This window comes from Mastigoproctus giganteus, chromosome 4 (assembly GCF_048544385.1).
Source record: "Mastigoproctus giganteus isolate SK-2022 chromosome 4, ASM4854438v1, whole genome shotgun sequence".
Lineage (NCBI taxonomy): Eukaryota > Metazoa > Arthropoda > Arachnida > Uropygi > Thelyphonidae > Mastigoproctus > Mastigoproctus giganteus.
Window position 1 is genome coordinate 172,001,949 of NC_143578.1, and position 25,200 is coordinate 172,027,148.

At 34.6% G+C, this 25,200-nt stretch overlaps 1 protein-coding gene across 3 annotated transcripts in view; it reads right to left on the reverse strand.

The window, feature by feature from the left end:
* The window catches only part of LOC150087202 (far upstream element-binding protein 1-like), a 241,664-nt gene that overhangs the window by 71,339 nt on the left and 145,125 nt on the right, over positions 1-25,200 (reverse strand). For all 3 annotated transcript variants that reach the window (XM_090373028.1, XM_090373027.1, XM_090373026.1), the window contains 3 exons: positions 20,893-21,053; positions 9,950-10,005; positions 3,702-3,799 (listed from right to left, as the gene is read on the reverse strand). In XM_090373028.1, the coding sequence (XP_090229154.1) occupies positions 3,702-3,799; positions 9,950-10,005; positions 20,893-21,053 (315 nt within the window). The remainder of the gene's footprint in view (positions 1-3,701; positions 3,800-9,949; positions 10,006-20,892; positions 21,054-25,200) is intronic.

Below are 25,200 nucleotides of genomic sequence, written 5' to 3' on the forward strand. Positions count from 1 at the left end.
GGAAGGAAAATCGTTTTGAATATTTTCGTTAGATTCTTTTAATTGCGTTAATTTGAATTTTAATTGTTTTGAATTGATTTTGAATTGTGTTAAATTGATTATTTAATTATTTATAATTTACTTTAATTATTTATATTTTACTTTAAAGTACCGGTAAGTTGTCGATTTTTTCGTTTTTTCCGTTTTAATTTCTGGAGGGTATCATACGGAAGTGTTCCACGTACTATATTGAGGTAAACTCCTCTTATTAATTTACTAATATCATTATCAACGTAGAACATATTGAGTATTACAGCTCTGATTCATACTATCTAATTAAATAATCTTGCGAAATTTCAATATCATTAATTACATATTTTTTTAACTTCGCTCCCACAATTTCCCATTGCCACAAAAGGCTTTTCATTTGTAAATATCGATGCAAAATAACTGTTGAGTTCATCTGCAACGGCAGCTGGTGTATTTATTACTATCCCCTTTTCCTTACGTAAAGGTCCGATCTGGTTTGTCCTGCTCTTCTTGGCATTTATATATGTGAAGAATTCTTTATCCCCCCCTCTTTGCTCTGTTTGCTAGTGATTTCTCATAAACTGCCTTCGCCTGTTGAACCTTTTCTGTGGCTCTATTACAGATCACCTTGTAGTTGTTATAGGCTTCAGTACTTTTTATTGCTCTGTAACCTTTCCATGCCACCTTTTTCTGCTCAAGTAATGTTGTTGTTGTTGTTTTGGTTTTTAGGAGCATTAGCAACTAAGGCCATATTGCTCCAGGATATGCGGTGGTCATTTCTTAACCTTTCCGCATCCTCCGCATTTGGTGGTGACGGGCTCGAACCCCGGTCTAATCAAGAAGCGTGTGCTACGCATTGCTGCTCCTTCCCACCTGGCTACGGAGGCGCCCTCAAGTAATGTGGCAACTTCACTATTCATCCAACTTGGAACCCTTCTCGTGGAGTATTTTTTTAATGGTATATACGCATTCAAGGCATCTGGGATTAATGTTTTAAAAGCATACCACAGTTCAATTGTATTCATTCTCAGCGCGATATCTACCCAGTTAATAGAGGCCATGTAGTACCTTAAGGCATCGTAATTTCCTTTTTTGAAATTAAAACCCATTCCTTTGCCTTTTACGTCTGCTACCTCTCTCGTCATTATCCACCATAGAACTCCGTGATCACTTCCTGCTACTGGTTCCCCTACTGTCAGCCCTGTTATGTCATCTGCTTCATGTGTGATGATGTCTAGGATATTCTTTTCTCTAGTACTTTCCCTGACATGTTGATACAAATAACAGTCATCTAGTTGATTTAAAAATTTTGTTCCCCATGTCGAGTTTCCTTCCCATTTACTCCAATCAATTAGAGGCAAATTGAAATCACTCATAATAAGGCATTGGCGCTTACTTGCCCATTCCATTTGCATGTAGAGGCTTTTGTCATAATCTTCACAAGCATAATCTTCAGATAAGCATATAATAAAAGAAAAAAGGAAAATCATGTTGGTAACTGACAACTGTCCGGCACATCCTGCCAAACTTAAAAGTGTGAAGTTATTGTTTTTACCACCAAACGTGACATCAAAACTCCAGCCAATGGACCAGGGCATTATTAAAAATTTTAAATTTCATTATCGAAAGAGAATAATAATGACAATTGTCAATGTGTTATCAGAAAATAGAAACTTGGAGGTTACAATTAACCTTAGAGATTGCATCTCTGAACTGGCAAAAGTTTGGACAATGTCACTGAATACACTATTCAAAATTGTTTTTCGAAAGCGGAATTTGCATTGAATACAGAAGTCGAACAACTGGACGAACAAGATGAATTGCCTCTTTCACGAGTGAAAAACTTTGACATTATTAGAATCATCCAGAAACATCGAAAATGAAATAACACTGGATAGTTATGTTTATGTAGATCAAGATCTGACTACAACAGAACATCCAAATGAAGATGAAACACTGCTGAACAGTGTTAGACACGACCATGATCACGAAGAAATTAACGATGACACTGAAGATGCATCAGAACAACCCGTAGAAAAGCTGACTCGCGAAAAAAATTATTCACGCTTTTAAAACGGTTCGTATGGGTCTACAGTTTTGTGAAAATGTTCCTGATAATCTTTTTAATGCTCTGAACAAATGTGAGGTTTTCTTTGAGAATCAGACATTTTTTTAATTGTACTGTGTAAACGAAAATTAGATTTTTTTAATTTGTGATACTTACCGGCGAAAATTGTGTAAACGTAATTGAAATAACTGTTTTTGAAATAAAATACATCAAAAATAAATGTAGATTTATTTTCTAATTAAATAATTTCTAATAAAAAAGATATTCTCTGTATAACGAATTTTTTCGCTGGATTTATCGAATTTGTTATAGGGAAGTTCGAATGTATATGGTTTAAGTAAAGCAGAAAGATGCGATTTTACTTAAACCACATATATCACTGGATATTAGCAAAAGCAAAATAGTATATAGTGATAAGAGAGAATAAATTTTACTATAGTCTATGTAGCATAATGTATTACCATTCATTACCTGTATTAAGATATTCTCCCAATATATCATGATATACACTGTTAGGCAGAAGGGGGGAGAATTTCAAATTAACAAGTTAAATTAAATTGTAACTTTCGTTTAAGATATTTTCTGCTAACTTAAGATGTTATCAGAAAAGATCTTAGCTAAAAGTCATAATTAACAAAAAGTAACATGTCTTATAGAGACTCACTGTTTAGTATTCATAACTTTCTAATTTAGAAATCTAAAGTGAGACATCCAGAGATCTGGCTTTAGCCAGAATGCTCCAGAGCTGAGTCCACCACTGCACAAAATATATTCCCAATAAATAATGTCAGAGAAACCTAATGTTCAATTAAGTGTATACATATAATTAAATTCATTAAATACATATATTAAAGTCCATAATTGAAACAAACTCTGTATTTGAAACATATAAATAAATAACAAGACTGTTTATTTGAACACTTCTGACAAAACTGGAAAAATTAAGAAGAGAAGTATTTCATTTCACCCTGTTGTAGACTTATGGTTCCATAAAATATGCTATGCCCCTTTAAAAGTAGCGCCCAAATTTTTAGTACAGAACTGAGCATATATTATAGGCACACTGTTCAAAATACTAGTTAACTGGAACTTCAATTATCAAATTCCCCTCCACCTCTACCAAATTTTCACTTAAGGAAATAACAGAATATTTCGATGCTATTCAATATTATATCATATACTAGTATCAATGTTTTACTTCTAAAGCTGGAGTGTACTGTAAACAACACATAAACAAGGTCTAAGTGAATATTAGAGGGAGCACATTATAAAAAAAAAAATAAAAAAAATAACTTTAAATGTCATTATAACTAGAACTTTGCCAAAAAGAATTTCTTTCTATCACTAATCTTTTGAAAACAATGAAAAGAACAAACTTGGAAGAGAAAATTTTACAAGTGTGAACAACATAAGCAATCACAAAAAACAAAAGAATAAAACAATCACAGAAAAACAATAAAGTTATAATAAGCAGTTGCAACTGTTCTTTGCCTACTATTTGCAAGTAATTAAATGCAGAACTATCATTAGCGATAAAAACCCACATCTCCCCACATTACCAAACTGCTTTTAAGTATACACACAGAAACCATGTATAAGCAAGAGAAAATATCTTAATACATACTTGGGTCATTTGGTGCTGCAGGCTGATTCTGCCAATGCTGATATGCATTTGTCCACCCCTGAGGAGCATATGGCTGAGCAGGAGCTGGAGGCTGCTGGCTGTAAAATAGAAACAAATCAATTAATTGCATTCATATAACAAATATAATTACTAATTTTTAAATTTGATCTGCTCTATGTCAAAATCAAAACCACTGTGAAAGGAAATTTATTTTCATTAGATGTGATACAAACCAGAAGCAATGGGATGGAGAAAAAATGTAGAATTCCAGTTATCCAAATAACTGGTTATGCAAACCTGAACTCCAATTTCACTCAGAGAAATTGACACATTCAATATACAATGATATAAAATTGTGACTCCACTTACATAAAGCATTATGAATGATGCACATAAGAATAAATTTTACCTGTTACTTCTACATTAAATAAAATTTTACATGTGAACTGTGTTGACATTAGAAACAAAAATTTGCAATTTCTTAATTGTGATCTTATGCACACGTACCTCAACTGCACATGAAATTTGTCTCGTTCTTGCCGAAATAAGCTTGACAGCTTTTGGTGAATTTGCAGAGAGGTGGTACTAAAATTACAGTGGAAGCCACTGTCACAACTTGTGAGAAAAGTTTATGAACTCTGTTGTTGACGCCAAATCCGTACACAACCATCCACGGTGTGGAGTAAATAACGTGACTCATCAGACCAGCACACCTTCTTCCAGTCTTCTAACATCCAACTTGCATGCTCCAGGGGAGAGTCTTTTACGTCGATGAACCTTGGTTAAGAGAGGATGCCGTAGGAATCGTCTGCTGGTATAGTCCATATGTGCAACGCATGGTCATGCCAGATATTGTTCAGGGTTGGCCCGTGTTGTATTGGGTAGTCAACTCTTCAATATTTTGGACGTAAGGTGCATATCAAGATAAAATATGGGCTCCAAAGATTTCCTGTAGCTCATGATCAAGAGCATTGAGAGGCTGGTTTAGAGGTAGTCATAAATCAATGCCTTCTGCTGTTCCAGTGATATGGCAAGAACCTCGAACAACTGTTACTTTTGCATGGCCAATATTTCTGATTTTTCTGGGAAATCCAAGCATAAAGTAGTGTATCCCAACATACCTTCTGCATTAAAGATACTGGATCACAAGGTGGCTTTATGTGAAATCCTGTGCAGATTTAATGAATTTACATGAGTTGATATGATAGGATTGTGCTTGTATGCAGCATGTATGCTTAGAGCCAATATGGCCACCTTCACAACAGTGAATATGGCTGCCAACCACGTCAGATTTATTTTTTTTCCCTTCATCGCTCTGCAATTTTAGTTAACAACATGTGTGGATTAAGTGTGTTTCCTTTCAGGCAAAGTACATCAATGAATTTTTTAAACTCCAATGGATTCTCCAGGTGAGAAACTTTTGTGTTTATCTGGGCTTATTAGTTGCCGCTGACAACAGGCAAATAGAGTGCGTCCAATTATTTCTGGCAGCCATGCTTTGATCGAACTCCTGACTGGGGAGGTGATCCAAAACAGTGTAATTTTGGATAAAAAGGCTGTGCTCCAACAATTTCCAAAGATTCTGTGTTTATACAATGAAGAAAGCATCCAAAATGTGGATAGTGGCACTTCTGCGAAACAACAGATGATTATTTGTCGGGGTAAAATAAAATCACTTTTCTAATTCCCGGAGGGAGACACTTACAGTTGATTCACAGAGGTGTCCAACCTATGGCCCACTAGGAAAGTGAACTAAAACAGCATTTTAAGTTTTGTAAATTATCAAAAACATTTTCTAATGAAATGTTTTGTTCAGTAAATGTGATTGTGTATTGTACTTAATAAAAGTTTCGAATATTTTCAATTTTACTTTTACATGCAACAAGATAGGGAAAGTGTAACACACTGAAGAAATCTAACTTTGAATTTTTTTTTTAATATGGCCCCTGTATGGGAAAAGGTTGGCCACCACCGCAGTAGAATGTGGGCCAGAGCCCACTGGGAATACACCTTTATCTGCTCACTCTTCACCAGTGCGACTTCGTATGTGCAACAGGTGGTCGAATAGGTTTTACCAAGTACCATTAAGTTGTAGAATGGTAATCCCTTTAGCTCTCTTAATTCGTGCAGTAGCCCTAAATTCCTAAATTACCTGAAGGCCAGAAATGCGAACAGAGCATACCAAGTTAATTCTCTCCTAATCCGTTTGCTATATGAAAATTCTTCCCTTAACGGAAAGTATTTTAAATGCAACTTCCAAGGGGAATTCAAAATAATTCACTATAAAAGGACTATGTATATAAAGTGCTTAGCATCATAATACACAGCCATTTCTGAATAAACAGAAAATTTTTAAGGTGGCATCGTTTTAGGTTATATCTCATATTGTGAATACCTTCACAACGAGTTGCCATGATATTGCACTACTTCGAATAAGTAACGCTTCACCTAAGGAGAAGACTAGTGTTACTTATTCTCAGATAAGTTGTGAAGGTATTCACAATATGAGATATAACCTAAAACGATGCCACCTTAAAAATTTTCTGTTTATTCAGAAATGGCTGTGTATTATGATGCTAAGCACTTTATATACATAGTCTAAATTTGTTCGCAGCTTGAGGCTCTAGCCCTAAATGCGCCTTAGTCTATAAAAGGACTTCATTAAACAGAGGTCCAATTGAGTAATTTAGAATTATAAAAATGGTTATACAGTTTTATATAGTAAATATCTTAACGATAGACAGTAAAAAATGTAAAGTTAGTTAAATAAATTTAAGATTATTTGAATAGTAGGTAAACATGTGAAAAAAATTTACGGAATATTACAAATTTTGAAGTGCATTGCATCGAAATGTCACACGCCGCTGTTAATAAAGGTGTCGGTACACTGTACCGTTGTGTCCCGTCCCAAAAAAGCACTGCTCATGCTTAATTCTTTAATTCAATGTGTTTCACAATTTCCCCCCAACAAAAATTTTATTTTCACCCTGCCTCTGCTCGTGGTCGTTTTTGTGCCAATAAAATCAAATTCAATCAACCCTGCCTCTGCCAACTGCAATATAATGGCTAACTATTATAAACCTCTGTTTTCTTGGAAACAGTTGTTCAGATACACCATGAAAAAAGAACCTCACTTAAATTCTGTTCTTCCATTGAGGTACTTCAAACCTTCTTCACTTTATGAAGTAAATATTTACAAAAGTTAAATTTAATCTTGGGATATTAATCCCTTCGTGGGTCATTTCTTCTCTTCATGACATTTATTTTAAGTCCTAAGCAACACTAATAAATGTTTTTTGGGTCTGCTAAACAGTAACCACAAGTCTGATATATACATGGCAAATAGCCATTACATGAACTCATTATCTCAACACTGTAGTCTGACAATAATAAAGCTTGTTATTGTGACAACTCTTCAAGAGAAAGTTTTTCCAAAGTGGTGACAGCAAGAAGGTCTGCAAAAATCTAAAAGGGCCTGGTCAAAGAAACACAAACGACCCAGTTCCTGTTTTGTAGATGTAGAAACCTACTGCATAACATGCCACACAGTACCAACTGTAAACCAAATCACATACACTAATAATGTAGAAAAGATACTTTGACTAACAGAAATCTTTACTTCGAGTGAAATAAAGAATGTCATATCAGACTGCATCCAGTATGACCAAAAAGGGTATACTGAAGATGTTTCGGGTGTAAACATCAACAAATACAATAATCTTCTATTAGGATGCCAAAGTATAAAAATAGAAATAAAATAGTTACATTATTTAAATCAATTTCAAGAATATAATTTAAGAAAACAAGACTAAACTGAGGTGCCACTACTTACATTCAGTTTCAGGTACAAGTATTAAGCAAAAACTAATGCTCAATTCTAGGGAGTGGTAGTATCCTGAATAATGTTAGAGCAGTGGTAGTGTGGGAGATAAGTATCCTGCACATTATATTATTCTGGTGAAGTACAAAGTATTCAAAGAAGAGCAAATAAATTAATCTAAGATAAAGGATGAATATATTTCTTATACAAATGCATATTAACAGAATGAAGTAATCAAATGGTATCCAAAAACAAACTAAGTACAGTAGGACCTCTGTATCCGTGTGGGGGATACGTTCCAAGACCTACCATGGATGGCTGAAACGAATATAGGCGAACACTTGCTGACCACATACATAACGTGATTTTCTTGTACATACATACGTATAATAAAGTTTAATTGATAAATTAAACACACATTACCAACATTAAATATGGCAATAGTGAAGTACAGCAGACTCAATTTACCAGGCTTCAGTTAACCGGGATACTTCAAGACCACAAATTTAAAAAAAAACAATAATAATAAAAAAATATATCAACCAGAAATCATAAAATTCAAGGAATAACTAGAATATATAAACACATATTTTGCAAGTCATAAATAAACAAAAAGAACCAGCATTATAAGTCGTCATTGGGAAATTAGTGTACCTATTATCTTGGAACCCCCACTGTCTTCACATCTAACCCCTCAAAAAAAAAAAAAAAAAAAAAAAAGAGAGAGAGACCGAATGTTTAGTTAGATTTAGCGTGTCGTGCTGATTGTTGTGTTAAAAAAATTTTTTATATATATATTAACTAATTTCCCCTTTTTTTGTTGTTGTTTACAAATAGTGAAAATGACGGGCGAACATAGTTGTGCTTTCAAATTAAACACAAAAACTTGAAATTATCCTAAAGTTTGAAAACAATGCATCGGTTAATTCTCTAAAGAACCATTATAATGTTATATGTTTGGTAACCATTGAATGTTGGTGACTAAACCATATGCAATATTGTAAAAAATAAAGGAAAGGAGCTATTCAATTTCAAAACGTCGTAAAAAATAAAGGGAAGCATTGTACTGAACATGCGAGTAGTACATGTTCAGTTTTTTCTTTTTTTTTTCTCTCTCTCTAGGGTTAACCACGAGTAACTGAATCAGCGGATACGGGGGCACAACTGTACAAGTAAATTTAAAATGCTGCTTCATAGATTTTTATGTAAAGGAGTGTTGAAATTCAAATTAAAGTTGGAAAATTTAGAGATACTATGCAGTAGTTTTGGATCATCTTTGACTCCCCAAGCATTTTAACTGGCATTCGTACAACTTTCATTATGAAAGTAGGTTGAATTTTGAAACTGACTCAGCTAGGCAGCACAAGCTGGGTCTTTCTAAGGCTTGTAATTTTTATTGTACTATAATTTGCATAACACTTTTCACAAAACTGTGTTGCTTTCCAATCCATACTCCTTGGAGAAATTCAGACCCTTTATTAAAAAATAAAGGAAAGGAGCTATTCAATTTCAAAACGTCGTAAAAAATAAAGGGAAGCATTGTACTGAACATGCGAGTAGTACATGTTCAGTTTTTTCTTTTTTTTTCTCTCTCTCTAGGGTTAACCACGAGTAACTGAATCAGCGGATACGGGGGCACAACTGTACAAGTAAATTTAAAATGCTGCTTCATAGATTTTTATGTAAAGGAGTGTTGAAATTCAAATTAAAGTTGGAAAATTTAGAGATACTATGCAGTAGTTTTGGATCATCTTTGACTCCCCAGGCATTTTAACTGGCATTCGTACAACTTTCATTATGAAAGTAGGCTGAATTTTGAAACTGACTCAGCTAGGCAGCACAAGCTGGGTCTTTCTAAGGCTTGTAATTTTTATTGTACTATAATTTGCATAACACTTTTCACAAAACTGTGTTGCTTTCCAATCCATACTCCTTGGAGAAATTCAGACCCCCCCCGGCGTAAGTTTCCGTCTTTTCATGCAGAAAACGTTTAATGTAAATTTGCCAAAATGGCTCTGAAATTAATATGCTGCCGGATCAAGTCCAAAGCCATGCCCATAAATTTTGGTTTAATCATTTTCCATTTTTGATTTCTAGTTAGAACTAAAATTTAAACAAATTAAACGATGCAGCAATAAATTTTACACCAACATTACTGTTGTGTGGACGAATTTCTATCTCAAAACTGAACATACATAAAGAAAATTCCCTGTACAGATCAATCAGTAAATCAGAAATAAGAGATGATATTCAAGCATAAAGAAAGTTGGTGGCAGGAAGGTAATGAAAATAACAGAAATTTTGATAATATATATATATATATATATAAAAAAAAAAAAGTGTGGAATAACTTTTCATGCATACTACCACTCACAAGTTAAGATAACATTTGTTAAATAGAAAAATTTTCAGGATATTATATACTTACTAAGGCTGCGGGTACTGTGTGGGATATGGAGGTGGACCTTGATTTGGACCTGGTGGCTTGTGGAGGAAAGCAAATAATCAGTTCTCTTTTTCAATTATATTAGTTCATTAAGCAAAATAAATGTTAAACTTCAAAAACTGTATTTATTAAGAGAAGCTAGCAATAAATATACATATTATCAAATGACCGGGTATTTTCAGTAGAAAATTCAATTATTTGAAACTTATTTTTCTGTATTCATACTATGTGTTAGTGAAGCATCAAAAAGGAACATTTTACTGAATAACAAAAAAATCTATTTCTAACACTGCAAGAGCTGATCAATAAAAAATTTTTAACCCCCCACAACATACCTATACTAATCATCCATATTTGATGGTCCTTTTCAAAACAGTCTCCGTTTGATGAAATGCACTTATCTCCAACATTTCTACCATTATTCAAAAACATGAAGAATTGCCTCCGATGTCTTTACAACTTCTGATGACTGGAAACATTTTCCTCACAATAACTCCTCTCTTTAACTTTGTAAATAAAAAATTAACTGACAGTATTTTTCAGACAACACAATTTTCTCCCATCTTTTCACAACAGATAACACTACTCTGCATTTTGGAAAAATTCACAGATGTTTCCTCAAAAAAGATTGCTGCTGAATAATTTCTAACCTTGATTTCAAAAATGACTTCCATTTGTTTCTGTCAAATTTCTTCAAAAATCACGAAATTTTTCACAAATTATTAATTTTGGCAGAATTTGTGCACTGAAATTACTACTTTTTGTCTGGTGAAAGTAGTATTTGTGCACAAAATACTACTTTCACCAGACTTTTATATTTAAATGCATGTTGAAAATACTGTTAAAAAGTGCACTAAACACACCTCATTTTAAAAAATGCTACAGAAGGGCAAAATTTTGTTTCTTTGATTTTCTTGCAGATCCTTTATTTTTACAGTCGCTCTTCAGAATCCATCAATAGTCAGCCATCACACTGACATTCCACCTTCCTCGTACATCATCCCCATGTCTTTAATGTTCTGGTGAAACCTCTCACCCTGTTCTTCACTAACACTGCCTACATTTTCTGGTAAGAAATTAATTCTTCTAAGCGGGAATGTAAAAAATGTACCTTGACACTCATGTTGCAGCCCAGCTTCTTGAAGTTTGGAACATAATTTCATCTATATTCTTGTAGTCTGGATCCTTGTTGTCCAATATCTCAACAACAGACTTGAAGCAAATCCATGTCTGCTTTTCTCTTTTATTCATAGTTTCCCCAAAATCCCGGTCCCTCAGTCCTAAAAAAAAAGATATTGATCAATGGGAATTCAGTACAAACACAGCTGAAGCAGGGACCTGTAGGAAACTGCTTCATCAAACATTATGTTCTTTTATCCAGGCAACAAACAATGCTTCTTTGGCTAGACCTTGACATCCCAGGGCTTACTCCTTCCCTGACTGTTCCATTCGCACAAAAAGCAAGGCAGTTTTGTGTAGCCAGATTGCTGTCCAAGTAACATGCCTATCACTTTACAGTCAGTACAGACCAACCAACCACGTTCTTGTTACTTAATATTTGTCAACAACTTCTTCCAAGTTCTCATAGGTTTCTTTCAAATGCACAGAGTGACTCATTTTTTTCCATTGTGGAGCGACACACCTTTGAGAGTGGATGCTTTTTTTATTCTCTTTGATGAGTCAATTAAAAAAAGTCTCCACTGGGTAGGATTGTAACCAATTCCTCTAAATAGTTAAGTCATTTATATTACTCCAAAAACCTATACAATCATCCTCAGAAAAGTAATGGACTATTTCTAGTTCTCTGTATTTGTACCATGAGGAAAAAGTCCCATGTGCTAGAAGATTTTTTGACTAGGTCTAGAACCAAGGAGTTCTGCAGCTTCAATTGGTAAATTTAAATGTTACCAGATCATTGAGTTCTTGCTGTGAAAACATCTGTTTCATCTTCAGAATTTCACTTTCACCACTCTCTGCTGGTACATTCTCCAATATAAACAGAGGGCATGGAATCAGCAAGTTATCTCCATGTGCAACTGGTCTACTGGAAGATGAAATATTAGTGTACAACAATGCCCTTCTTCTCTTTACATTATATTCCTCTACATTAACTAAGCAAAAGTAACAGTCATCAGTGATTTGCAGACTCCCACCAAATCATGGTAACTGCAAATGGGACAGCCTTCTTTTTTACCATTTTACCACACTCTCAATGCTTCATCACAGGTTCAGAAAACTATGCGGAGCCCATTCTTTATCTTGTTCTCCAAATTAAGCGCACACGCATTTTTCACAAATTGCAATACCTTAACGGGGATATTGTAAAGTTATGAGGGATACATAACTTTCACAAATATAACAAAATAAGTTCAGACTGTTCAAACACTTGCATGAAGACATTTTACTTGTGCTTTTCAGCATAACTTAGACATAACCACAAAAATAAATTGAGCTCACACTGATAAACACTGCTGCATGGATCCCCCATCTAGGTCAAGACAAAAAAATTCTAAACATTTACTCCTAACTTAATATACAGTGAAACTTCTAACGGACACATCTCTTTAACGGACATTTTCATATTCCCCAACTCACCTCTATTGGTTTTAACGTGTTTTCAGCTTCTGTCTAGCGGACATTCTCTGTAACGGATGCAAACAGGCAATCTGCACTGTTTCGTTTCGATTAGAACTTAATTTGATCTCCCCACAACGGACTGCGGGAGAGCTCACGGCCCCTTTTCTAGGAATGTTTCTTCCATGTATTGCCTCAATCGTGTATTTATTTTCTATTTCCAATTCTCTGAATTTTATCAAGGTTTACGTCGCAATTCTAAACCCTTTTTCAAGAATTTTAAGGCACGTGTGAAACTTCTGATGAATTCGGTGTGTGCAGGGGGGATTTTGTCGGCCTTTCGTCTTTTCGTGTGAAGTGCACAATGTCTTCTCGTAAACATTTAACTTTAAAAGATACAGTCGAACTCATTAATGCATATGATCGGCAAAAAAAATAGTGTTCGCAATCTCGCTGCAAAATTCAAAATCGGGAAGATGCAGGTAAGCGACATCCTAAAGGGAAAAAATGAACTGCTCAAACACGTAAATGATCAGGTTCAAAAATCATTCCCGAAAACTGTTGGACTTCAAATTGACAATGTCACGTATGAGGGGTTTTGTCGCACACGTGCTAAAAAAATTCCCATTAATGGGACTATTATTAGGGAAAAGACTTTGGAGGTTGCGAAATCTATGGGAATAAATGAGTTCAAAGCTTCTGTGGGATGGCTAGACAAGTTCAAAACTCGGCATAAATTTCTTGGAAAACCGTAATTGGTGAAGGTGGATCTGTTGATACTGGGGTTGTAACAGAATGGACCGTCAAATTGGAAGATTTATGTCGTGATTTTGAAACTAAGGATATTTACAACTGTGACGAAACAGGGTTGTTCTTTAAAGCTCTTCCTGAAAAAACAATGAGTCTAAAAAACGAAAAGTGCCAGGGGCGGAAAAATTTCTAAGAAACGCTTGACTGTACTATTGTGTACAAATATGCTGGGAGACTTTGAACAACCTCTTGTTATAGGAAAACCACAAAATCCTCGTTGTTTCAAGGGCATAAAGTTGAATCTTTTGAATGTTGCCTGGAAGTCTAATAAAAAAGCTTGGATGACACGAGATATCATGAGCGAATGGATAAGTCACTTTAACCAAAACATGATTCGTCAAAACAGAAAAATTATTCTTTTCGTGGATAATGCTGCATCTCACCTGCACATTGAATTGTCCAACATTCAAATCATTTTTCTGCCACCAAACACATCTGCAGAGTGTCAGCCCTTGGATCAAGGGATAATAAAAAATTTTAAATTTCACTACAGAAAACGCGTTTTAAGACATCTCATTGCAAACATGAACGATGTAACATGTGCGAGTGACCTTGCAAAGAAACTCAGCATCCTAGATGCAATTCAATGGATTTCCTCTTCAGTAACTGCAATTAGAAAACAAACTGTCGTGAACTGTTTTGTAAAGTCTGGCTTCTCAAATGCAAAAATTGAAGTTGTGAACAGCAATGTGGAGCACCAAGAAGAACAAGAACTTCAACATCTATTGATAATGTATGATACTTCCGCTACAAGTGACCCTGGCTACAAAGATATAGACTCTAAGCTCACTACAGAAGATGGTGCTCTAGATATCAACGACATTATCATTGATATTTTTCAAGAAGTTCCTCATGAGGATGAAGAAATGGAAGGAGGTCATTCTGTCGAATACATATTAACGACGAACCACCGATGAAAATAGAAGCACTCACACAAATCAATCGTTTAAAAATGTTTTTCACCGCTGAAGAAGATACTGAAGGACTTTCGATGGTTTCTTCGCTCCAAACAAATGTTGAAAACAAAATTATCAGCCAGAAGAAGGTGCAGAAGAAAATAAGTGATTACTGTATGTATTTTTCTTAAGATAAAGTCATAATGTGCATAGCACAATTGTATGTATATTATTTACAAAAATATTGTGAAAAATCTGTATATATTTTAATTTAATTTTACATTAAATGTTTAACGATTTTTCTTTATCTCTTGTGTATGTAATTGTATATTATTTACAAAAATATTGTGCAAAATCTGTATATATTTTAATTTAATTTTACATTAAACATTTAACGATTTTTTTCTTTCTTTTTTTTTCCTCCCTCAGACTTCTTGTTAGTGGACACCTCTCTAATGGACAAATTCTCATTCCCTATGGCTGTCCGTTAAAGGGAAGTTTCACTGTGTTCAATAATATAACTCATGACATCAATTTAAGTGATTTGCGAAAAAATGGTAATAAGTGAAAAAACAAATAACATTTCTGAAATCAGCATAAAAAACTGAGTTAAAAACAGCTATTGGTTTAGAAACATCAAAAAACATGCAGTGGTAACTGATTCGTCACAATTAGTCTTATTTCATCATTGATACTTTTGGAATAGGAAAAGAAATCAACTTCTTTTGACTGCTGAAACTGTTAGTTATTTCTGTTGCTGTTTGACAATTTTTGTCCAGTTCAATGCACAGCTGTGTACATCTTCTCAATATCAATATTGGATTCAAATTCTTTCGTTTGCTTATGAATTAATTGTTTATTTTGTTCATCAAGTTCAATGTATCTGTTTTCATTCAAAATTTCATTCTTCTCATTAATGAAATGCATGGGTAATTTCAAACCATTTCATGCATATATTTATGAAATTCTGTCATATCATAATTACATTACTGGATAATTTTAAGAAATTCCTTTTACCGAAAAATAGCTTAAAATTTATCAGGCAGCATTCCTCTATTGAATAACTAATAAGTGATTAACTCAATTAAATTTGTGAACCAAGAGGACACCACAAAAAATATTTTCAGCAGTAATCTGAATAATTAAAGATTTTTTTTCCTGAACATTTTTTCTTAAAATGTTCACTTTTTTTGTAAGGCAGAAATTCGATTAACCCCACTAAAGACATTTGAAACATCAAAAAATGATAGGATGCAAGATCAGGGCTGTCCAACTGAGCATGCAGTACATAGTAAAATCTCATAACAGTCATATGATGTGGCACAATATGCTGAATGCTAAAAAAATTTCCTGCCGAAGCCACTGCATATCACATCATCTTATGGTAAGGTTATGTTTTTATTTTCATTTTCCTGTGCTTGTGAAAGCAATATTTTTTGCTACTACCCCAAAAAATATATACAATAATCAAATTTTAAAGTTTCACAAATATCTACAAAAATATTTCCATTTTTATTTGTGGAGAAAGTTATTTATTTTTCATTTAATGCATTATTCACCATGTCCTACAAACTGTTCATTAAATTGACCCTTGTGGAAGGTACTTTTTTGTTCAATTATTAGGCATATCTGCCCATTTGTGTATAAATTTCATATTATGGTGTTGAAATTATATAATAAAAATTAAAAGCTCTATATAACAACACTAGCCAAAGGAATTAGAAAAACAGTTGTTATACCAGGAGGACTACAGTTGTTATATCGGGAAGAAATACAATATATATATATATATATATATATATATATTTTTTTTTTTTTTTTTTTTTTTGTGTTAGTTGTTGGCGCATCAGCTTCTATGGCCATAATGCACCTCCCAAAGTTTTTACAATTTACTCTGATCCAAGCCTGAGGTGGGATTCGAAACTGCGACCTTTGGGTTGCCAGGCAGGCACTTTACCCACCTGGCTAGCCCAGTCGGCTTATTTATAATATGTACTACAGTATTAAACAAGACAATGACTGTAAATTTTGCACTGATTGCAGAGTGTGATTCCGAGATTACAATTAAATTGCAAATTTCAGTACGTAGGCTGCATACCTATCAAGGCCTAACAATAGAATTGTTTCATACTTAAAAACAGCCTGTGAAAACAAGCTGTTTCAATGGCAGAGCATGTTTTAAAAGAGAATCATGAAGATGCACGATAGCAGTTTTTTCACTTTCGCAGTTAGGCTGCGCTTTAAAAAACACTTGGTGTACAAGTTCGAATCCTCGATAAGCATCCTTCACTGAAACTTCTTGATCAACCACAGTAGATTCCTCATCTTCATCACTACAAATTGCAGAAGATTCCATTACATCTGTAACGAGTTCCTCTTCATTCATGCATATCCTGAAACATTCAATGTCTGCATCCACTTATGCATAATCTTTGAAGCTTACATTTTCCTGTAAGTAAGAAATATTTGAGCATGTGATGAGGCACATGCTCAAATATTTCTTCCTTATATTATCGAACTATTCTTCGCAATTTAAAGAGGAAGAATCATATGAAACTTCACACGTTGCATCATTCAAGGTGGTAAAATCCAGCATGTTTGAAGCAGTTGGCAATCACTTTTTCAATTTTATTCCATGCAGAAACAAATAAATTGCCTGCAGGATGTAGATTTTGCATTGAATTTTGCTTTCAAGTCATAGCACAATTTTGTTTAATATCATTCTTCAGTATTTTTCTTAAAACACTGGATTACACCTTGATCAAGTGGCTGAAAAACTGACGTCATATTTGGTGGGTACCCAACAGTGGTTGCACATAGGTCATTTACTTGGCACTCGTCCAGCAGTCTACGTCTCTGATCCATTCTTCATAGATTTGTGATGTCATCCATGCTTTTTGGTTTGCTTGATACATAGTCGGTAATGTCTTCAAATCTTTAAAGCATCGAGGTTTCTGGGTTTCCCCACTGATTAAAAGAGGAAGCTTCTCTGTGTCAGACACATTTGCTACTAAGACATCGGTAATCCATTGTTTGGCCTTCTATCCGCCACTACATTTCTCGCCTTTAAATGTCTTTTATCCAGTAGCAATTTAAAAAAAAATTTCAATTTCATCAGCATTGAAGAAGTCATTGTGGTTGTATGTTAGCAAAACATTTTTTAAACGATTTTCCTTTCATTCCTTTGTAGTGTCAAATGTGGAGCCATGCAACATCTACGGCAGCACTTTCACCGCACGTTTTTGAAAGACAGGCCACCAGAAGTCTAATTTCTAGAACCATCCATCTGAACTTTTAAATTCAACATCCATTCAAAGTGCAAATGATTCAGCCTTAGCTTTTAAAAGGTTGCCATCTACGGAACTTTTTTTGCATGCATCACCATTAGCCATTCAAAAATTACCCTTACAAGATCTGGATACTTTGCCTTTTGTGCTCAAATTCTACCTGGTGCAGAAGCAGATTTCTCTAAACTTTCAATCTTTTTACAATTTTTCAGAATAGTGAACAGAGTACTCTTAGGAATGCAGAACTGTTTGTCAATATCAGTCTTAGAATGCACACCATTATCAACAGCTTACAAAATCCTAATTTCCTGTGATTGGCAAAGCTATCCACTTTCTTAGAGTCATACCAACAAACATACATTGTAACTGACTTCTAAGCTGATGTTCATTTGATTACCGCACTGGGAGAAAAAGAGCATGGAAAATCATAAAAAATGATTTCTCAAGGTCAGGCTGCAATTACTCAATATAATTGAAACATTCTGTCATTTTCAAATGCAATAAGAAAGTGAAATGAAATGAATAATAAGAAAGTGAAAATTGACATTAAAATGTAGAAATTTTGATATCATATATTTGGATTTCAGGAAAGCTTTTGACACTGTTGCGCATGGAAGACTATTGTACAAATTGGAGCAGAATGGTATTAAGGGTAAGTTGCTACAATGGATAAAAGGATGGTTGAGTGGGAGAAGACAGAGGGTGGTAATCAATGGTTGCTGCTCTTTGTGGACTAATGTTATTAGTGGAGTCCCACAGGATTCTGTTTTGGGTCCACTGTTGTTTTGTATATTTATCAATGATATTGATGAAGGTATATCAGGCTTAGTGTCAAAGTATGCGGATGATACAAAGTTTGGTAGGGTTGTTAATGACAGTAATGGCAGTGTGCTACTGCAACAGGATCTAGAAAATTTGGGCAGATGGGCTAAGAAGTGGCAACTGAAGTTTAACCTTGACAAATGCAAAGTACTGCATATGGGTAGAAGTAACCCTAGAGAAACGTACCAACTGTGTGGTATTACACTTAAGGTGGTATAGAAAATGAAAAAGACCTGGGAGTAATTGTGCAGTCAGATATGAAGTTTTCTGAGAAATGCAGACAGGCTGCCAGGGCAGGTTATGCGGTTTTGTCAATGATATATAGGAATTTTGTTAGCAGGGAAAAGGAGGTGATTGTCCCTCTGCATACGGCAATGGTCAGGCCATGCCTTGAGTATGGAGGCCTCATTTTAGGAATGATGTAGATTTGCTTAAGGATGTACAGAAAAGGGCAACAAGATTAGAGAGGGGAATGAAGGGATTCTCTTACCAAGAGAGTCTTAAGTTCTGCAAATTGCAGTGGCTGAAGACTAAACACCTGCACGGTGATCTGATTGAGGTGTATAAGGCCTTGAATGGGTTCAGCACGCTGAATTCTGATGGGATCCTTCCACTTGTTCAGATTACGAACCTAAAGGGGCATAAATTCGAATTAAGAAAGACAGGTGTAGAATAGATGTGCAGAAATTTATCTTTAGCCAGCGGGCGGTTAATTGCTGGCACAAACTTCCATCTGTCGTGGAAGTTGATAGGTTAAATACATTTAAGGAGGAACTGGAAAAGCATTTGGAGTGAATGGTGTGATATTTTTTTTTTTTTTTTGGGGGGGCTGATGCTGCATAAGCTCATAACACTTGCTTTCTTGCATCACATGCCACTACTACTATCAGACCTGCCAACATTTGAATTTTAAAAAGCTACAAACTGTATGCAGAAAGAAGGCTGGTTTTTTCAAGTGCAACTGTTCAGACTTCGCACACGAAATTAAATTTTATTGACACAACATGCACATTTTATATTAAAATTCTGTTTGGATTTCCTCTTAGATATCAAGTGATTGTTAATACTCCAAAAAAAAAAAAAAAAAAAAAAATATTTATAGTCAAAGCTTTCTGTCATCTTCAGAAGTGTTGAATTGAAAATAATGGCTCTGGCATCAAACAAGATCTGAACTACACACACACACACACACACACACACACACACACACACACACACAGTGTGTGTCAAAAGTGATGATCAATAATATAAAAGTGAACTGTGCAGACTACAATATGCAAAAAAACCTAGTAAACATGAGTCCTGAAGTGAATCGTTTGAGATACTGCACATTTCTAGTTGGGATCCACCACTGACTTATTTGTTTAGGTTATGCTCATTCTCTGTGTTTCCCCTCTCTCGATGCTCTGAGATGTAGCAGGCATACTAGTACTTGTCAAAGGATATTCAACATGGAAAGAGGTTACATGAACGAAGAGTATGCGGACATGCACTTCGTGTATGGCAAATCCAATGGCACTGCACTAGAGGCTGCAACGTTTGTACCAAGAAGCATTTCCCCGTCCAAGGCAGCCCAACAGGTGCACATTCATCAGGGTAACATCAACACCTTAGAGAACATGGAGTATGAGCATGTAGGCCCAGAAGTATAACACCTGATGTTGAGGAAAGGGTGTTAGAAAGAACATCCTGTAACATATAACATTTGTAAAATCCTGTGGTGTTGAAACCAAAATTTAAAAATGTATTATCTTATGTTTAATAAAACCACCCTTGGCAAAAAGATTCACATGCTCCCATAGTTAGTGGCAGATCTTAACAGAAAATGTTTCATTTGCCTGTCTCAAAAACGGTTCATTTGCAGCCTGATGTTCACTGGGACTTTGCTTATTTTAGTTTGTACTTTTCACCTTTAAATTATTGACCATCAAATTTTGAAGCATGCGCGCCGCACGTGTGGGGGGGGGAATCCCCCTCTTAGTTTGGTGATAAAGATCCTCTTGTAAGGAACTATTAAAATGCCAAGGATGGATTGGGATAACTGCTTATACTTCAAGCTTCCTTTTGCACCTATTAGTTTTCCAACAAAGGACAAATATACGTTGATTCTTCTTTTGTTAATATAAATACCTGATATGTACAGACAAGTAAGTACTCACACTGAAATTGTTAGAACTGATACTGATAAACATTTTCATTTTCAATGACACTGAGAAGTACTGGAAACCCATCCAAAACAAATTGCAATTTTAAAATGGCTATTATGATTTCGTTATTTACAATTCATATTCAGATATGTTTTAGACAGCTTGGAAAAAAAAAAATGCATCATAAAACATTCACAATTTTTCATATCAGAATTACAATATTCAGAGAATTCTGCACCTCCAAGTCTGTAAAAAAATTTTAGAAATGTAAAATTATTGCTAATTCATCTGTTTCGTAAGATCTTAATTTTCTGAGCTGATATGATTTTATTATTTGTTTATGAAATAAAATTTTCCAGTACTGAAAAAACACACATAAAACAACTTACCACTGCTCCAACTCTTTCATTAATAAGCTGCTGGGCGTGTTCAATCTGTTGTGGATTACCTCTAATAATAAACAATTTCTCGTGTGGACTTGGGGGAGGTGCTCTAGATAGTTCTACATGAGCACCACACTGCTGGTTAATTGCCCGTATTGTTTCACCTCCTAAAAATATGGTTACGAATATTAATTTATTCTGAAACAAAAGTAAAAGTTTTTCTAACAAGAAAGTTTATTAACCTTATTTTCTAAGCTCACAGAACAACATAAAAGATGAAAACATAAATCATTTTATTGTAACACTGTAACCTCTAATTTTACCTAGTATTGTACTAATTTGCATAACATTCTAGGAAATGTATTAATCAAAATGTGTAAAATCAATCAAAATGTATAATGAAAGATTAATGTTTACATTAAAAAACCAATAACACCACCAAGCATGCCACTGTTTACATCAAGTGGCAAAATCAGCATTCCCACTGCAGTATCAAAGTCTTATATTCAAAGCACTTGCTCAGTCAGTGTGTTTGTTTACATTGGGAATGCCAATAATTCACTGCGGTGGGATTCATGTTTCTTATTGTTGTATTTACCTTTTTTGAGTAATCACATTTTTCATATTACAACACCAATTAAGAATTTGTATTGCAGTGGGATACACTTTAATATGAAGACTATTCCAAAACTGTCTAGACGGGTACAATGTTTTTAGAAAACTGCAGAATCTTGAAATTCAGTGCTGTCAATGAACTTTTAGAATAATAAAAATATGCTAACATATGTTGGACATATTTTCACATATCCAAAATATCAGGATCCAACATCAACAGCTCTCATTCTAGTACCAACAACAAAGAGGATCCCTTGAAGTTGGCAGGTTGCCTCTGGCACTGCTCTGGCATGACCATGAACTCTTGGCATCCACAAAGTGCTATACACCTGCCATTAATATGGGCAGGCCTAGGTTCGATTCCCATTGATGACTGGGGGAATTTCTAAAATTCCCTTCATTCAAGACTGTAGTTGGCTGATCTTGAAGAGGATGCAGTTTTTTTTTTTTTTTTGTTTTTTTTCCCAATGAGTTATTCAGTGTTTTTCAGCATGCACAACATGCAAATCAGCCTGTGAACACACTTCTACAGACATTCCCCTTATGGTTATGAATACTTGCTTGGAATACATCCAAATATATATATTCTTTGCAGTCTCCCCTGACGTTAAGATTATTGTGCATAGTTACAAAGCTACTATTATATAATTTTTTTAGTTTTAACCAAATTATGTTAAGTATTGAAAGTAATAAGATGTGACTTCAAACACACTAATTCTAGTTGGTATTAAAGAAATGCAAAAGTACATAATGTATAGCTTCGTTAATATTTCAAATGTGTTGTACAAGAAAGCCATTAAATATTCTGCAGATATGGAGCAAAGTGCATTTTCATTCTTTAATTTGTCTAACTGCATACAGTCAAAGCTCTATATAACAGCCCTCTGGGGAAATGAGAAAAATGGTTGTTATATCGATCGTTCATAAAATCCCCAACAAAACAATAAAAGCTTGAACATTTAATGTAATTCTACTAATACAATGCAGTATAATCTTATTTATAATACGTACTAGAGTTTTAAATTAATAGAGGAAGGAGAGGAATTAAAAGATTTAAATTAATAGAGGATTTGAAGTTTAGAGAAACTTCACAACATCCAAGATAAATCCTGCATGTTTGAAGCAGTTAGTGATCAATTTTTTTTATCAGCTTCATTCCGTGCTTAAACACATAAATACGTTGCCTGCGGGATAGCAATTTCATATTAAGTTTTGCTTTCAAAATACAGCAATTTTATTTAATAGCATTCATCAGTAGTTTTTCTTAAAAAACCTGAATTACACCTTGATCATGTGGCTGAAGAACTAAAGTCACATTTGGTGGTTTGGTGGTAGATGCTATACAGTGATTGAACATAGGTCATTTACTTGACAATGAGCAGCAGTTATCCACAAACAGCAAAATTTTTCTATTCTTCTCACTCTTCCTGCACTCTGATCTCTGATCCATTCTTTGTAGATTTGTGATGTCATCCATGCCTCTTGATTTGCTCTATACACAGGTGGTAATGTCTTCAAACTGTTAAAGCATTGAAGCTTCTGAGGTTTCCCAATTATTAAAGGAGGAAGCTTCTATGTGCCAGTCATGTTTGCTGCTAGGAGAACAGTAATCCGTTGTTTGGCCACTTTTTCCACCACTACATTTCTTACCCTTAAATGTAAGTGTTTTCTGCGGCAGCAATTTAAAGAGTCAGTTTCATCAGCATTGAAAATGTCATTGTGGTCGTCAAAGGAATGGAAGGAAAATCATTTAACATTTGTTAAATGATTTTCCTTCCATTCCTTTGTAGTTTTCGCTGTTCACGGCTGCATTTTCACCCCATACTTTTTAGAAAGACAGGCCACAACTGGTCTTAAATTTCTGGATCCATCCATCTGAACCTTTAAATTCTTCAATATCCATTCAATGAGCAAACGATTTAGCCATAGCTTTTAAAAGGTTGCCATCTATGGGAACTTTTCTGGCACACATCATTATTAGCCATTCCAAAACTACCTTTTCAAGATCAGGATACTTCACCTTTCATGCTCAAATTCTACTTGGTACAGCAGCAGATTTCTCTAAACTTTCAATCTTTTTCTGATTTTTCAGAATAGTGGCTCTTAGGAATGCAGAACTGTTTTTCGATGTCAGTCTCAGAATGCACACCAGTATCAACAGCTTGCAAAATCCTAATTTTCTGTGATTGGCAAAGCTATCCACTTTCTTGGAACCATACCAATAAACATACGTTGTAACTGACTTCTAGCTGATGTTCATTTGATTACTGTACTGTGAAGAAATCTTAAGAAATGATTTCTCGAGATCAGACTACAATTAGTCAATATATTTGAAGCATTGTCATTTTTAAATGACAATATTGTATAAGAAAGTGAAAATTGGCATTAAAAGGTAGAAACTTATGTTGTTATCGAGAAATCCTTTTTATTTTCAAGATTGTTATACTGAATGTAAAAATAGCATTAGGTTAACAAGCAATTGGCTGGGACCAACCATATAGGACATTATAATGTCTTGGGATGTTAAAAAAGAGGCTCGTTTAAAGAGCTTAGACTGTATAACCATGTCCTTTGCTGATCACATTAGAAGCAATACAAACTGCTTTTTCAAAAAGTTATGTTTATACCCTTTCATAACCATCAGGTGTCAGGGGTTTACAAGGGATCAATCTGACAATAATATTATCGTTAATCACATTCAGCAGTCACATGGGCTCAAACCATGACCAACTCAAATGTGTGTACTTTCTACAATGACAACCCAGCTACATCAAGTTGTTATAATTCTTCATATAATTCCCTTGCATGCCACTAATGTATAAGCTACATAATACTGTCCAAGCCACTTTGGTTGAGATGTCTGTCTGATCCTTCAAGTCCAAGTTTTTGAAAATTCCACAAGAGACAAAAATCAAAATTCACAGAAAGTTCAACTTTGGAAAAATTCGGAAGTTGGAAGTACTCCTGTCTTCATTATATGTAGTGAATGGTAGAATTTCTCAGTTGTATTTGTCCATCAAGAAGTCATGTGTTCTGTTGTGTTATATTAAATCTCATTGTATGGAGAATGAGAACTTTTTTTTCGATAAGTTCAGGACAATTTTGGCAAATATTGAAACTACTCTGCACAGTAGTTGTAATTCTCTTGCAGAGTAGTTTAGATCACTGTACTGACCTCTGATCTTAAGTCTTCCAAAATGACTTAATGGCCTGATAAACATGCTCACCACATACTTTATACTGACACTGGCTATGATCTACTAATTCTTTGTCCCCCACAAAAGACTACAAATTTCAGCCACATTTATACCAAGTAATATTTCATGAGTTTGCTGTCACGTTACTTGACCTGACAACTCAGGCATGTCCATTTTAGAATTGTGACAAAACTGAGTGTAAGACAATGCAAACAGAGCAACTACTAAGTAATTGACCACACTGATTCACTGTGCATTACTTTTAAAGCCACCTCATAATGATAATCAAGGAAATTGCCCAACATGTAACCTATTTAAGAAGTGTCCATAGGCATCATTTCATAATGCAGCACGTAATGTAAAATGCTCTGTGCTCAAGGAACCAATTCAGAGAAAAGTACCACTATATGCAAAAACACAAGTAATAAAATTCTGATGGAAATCGATGCCTTTCTTTAAACTCAAATCAAAACTTACTGGCAACAACAAAAATTCTGCCAGA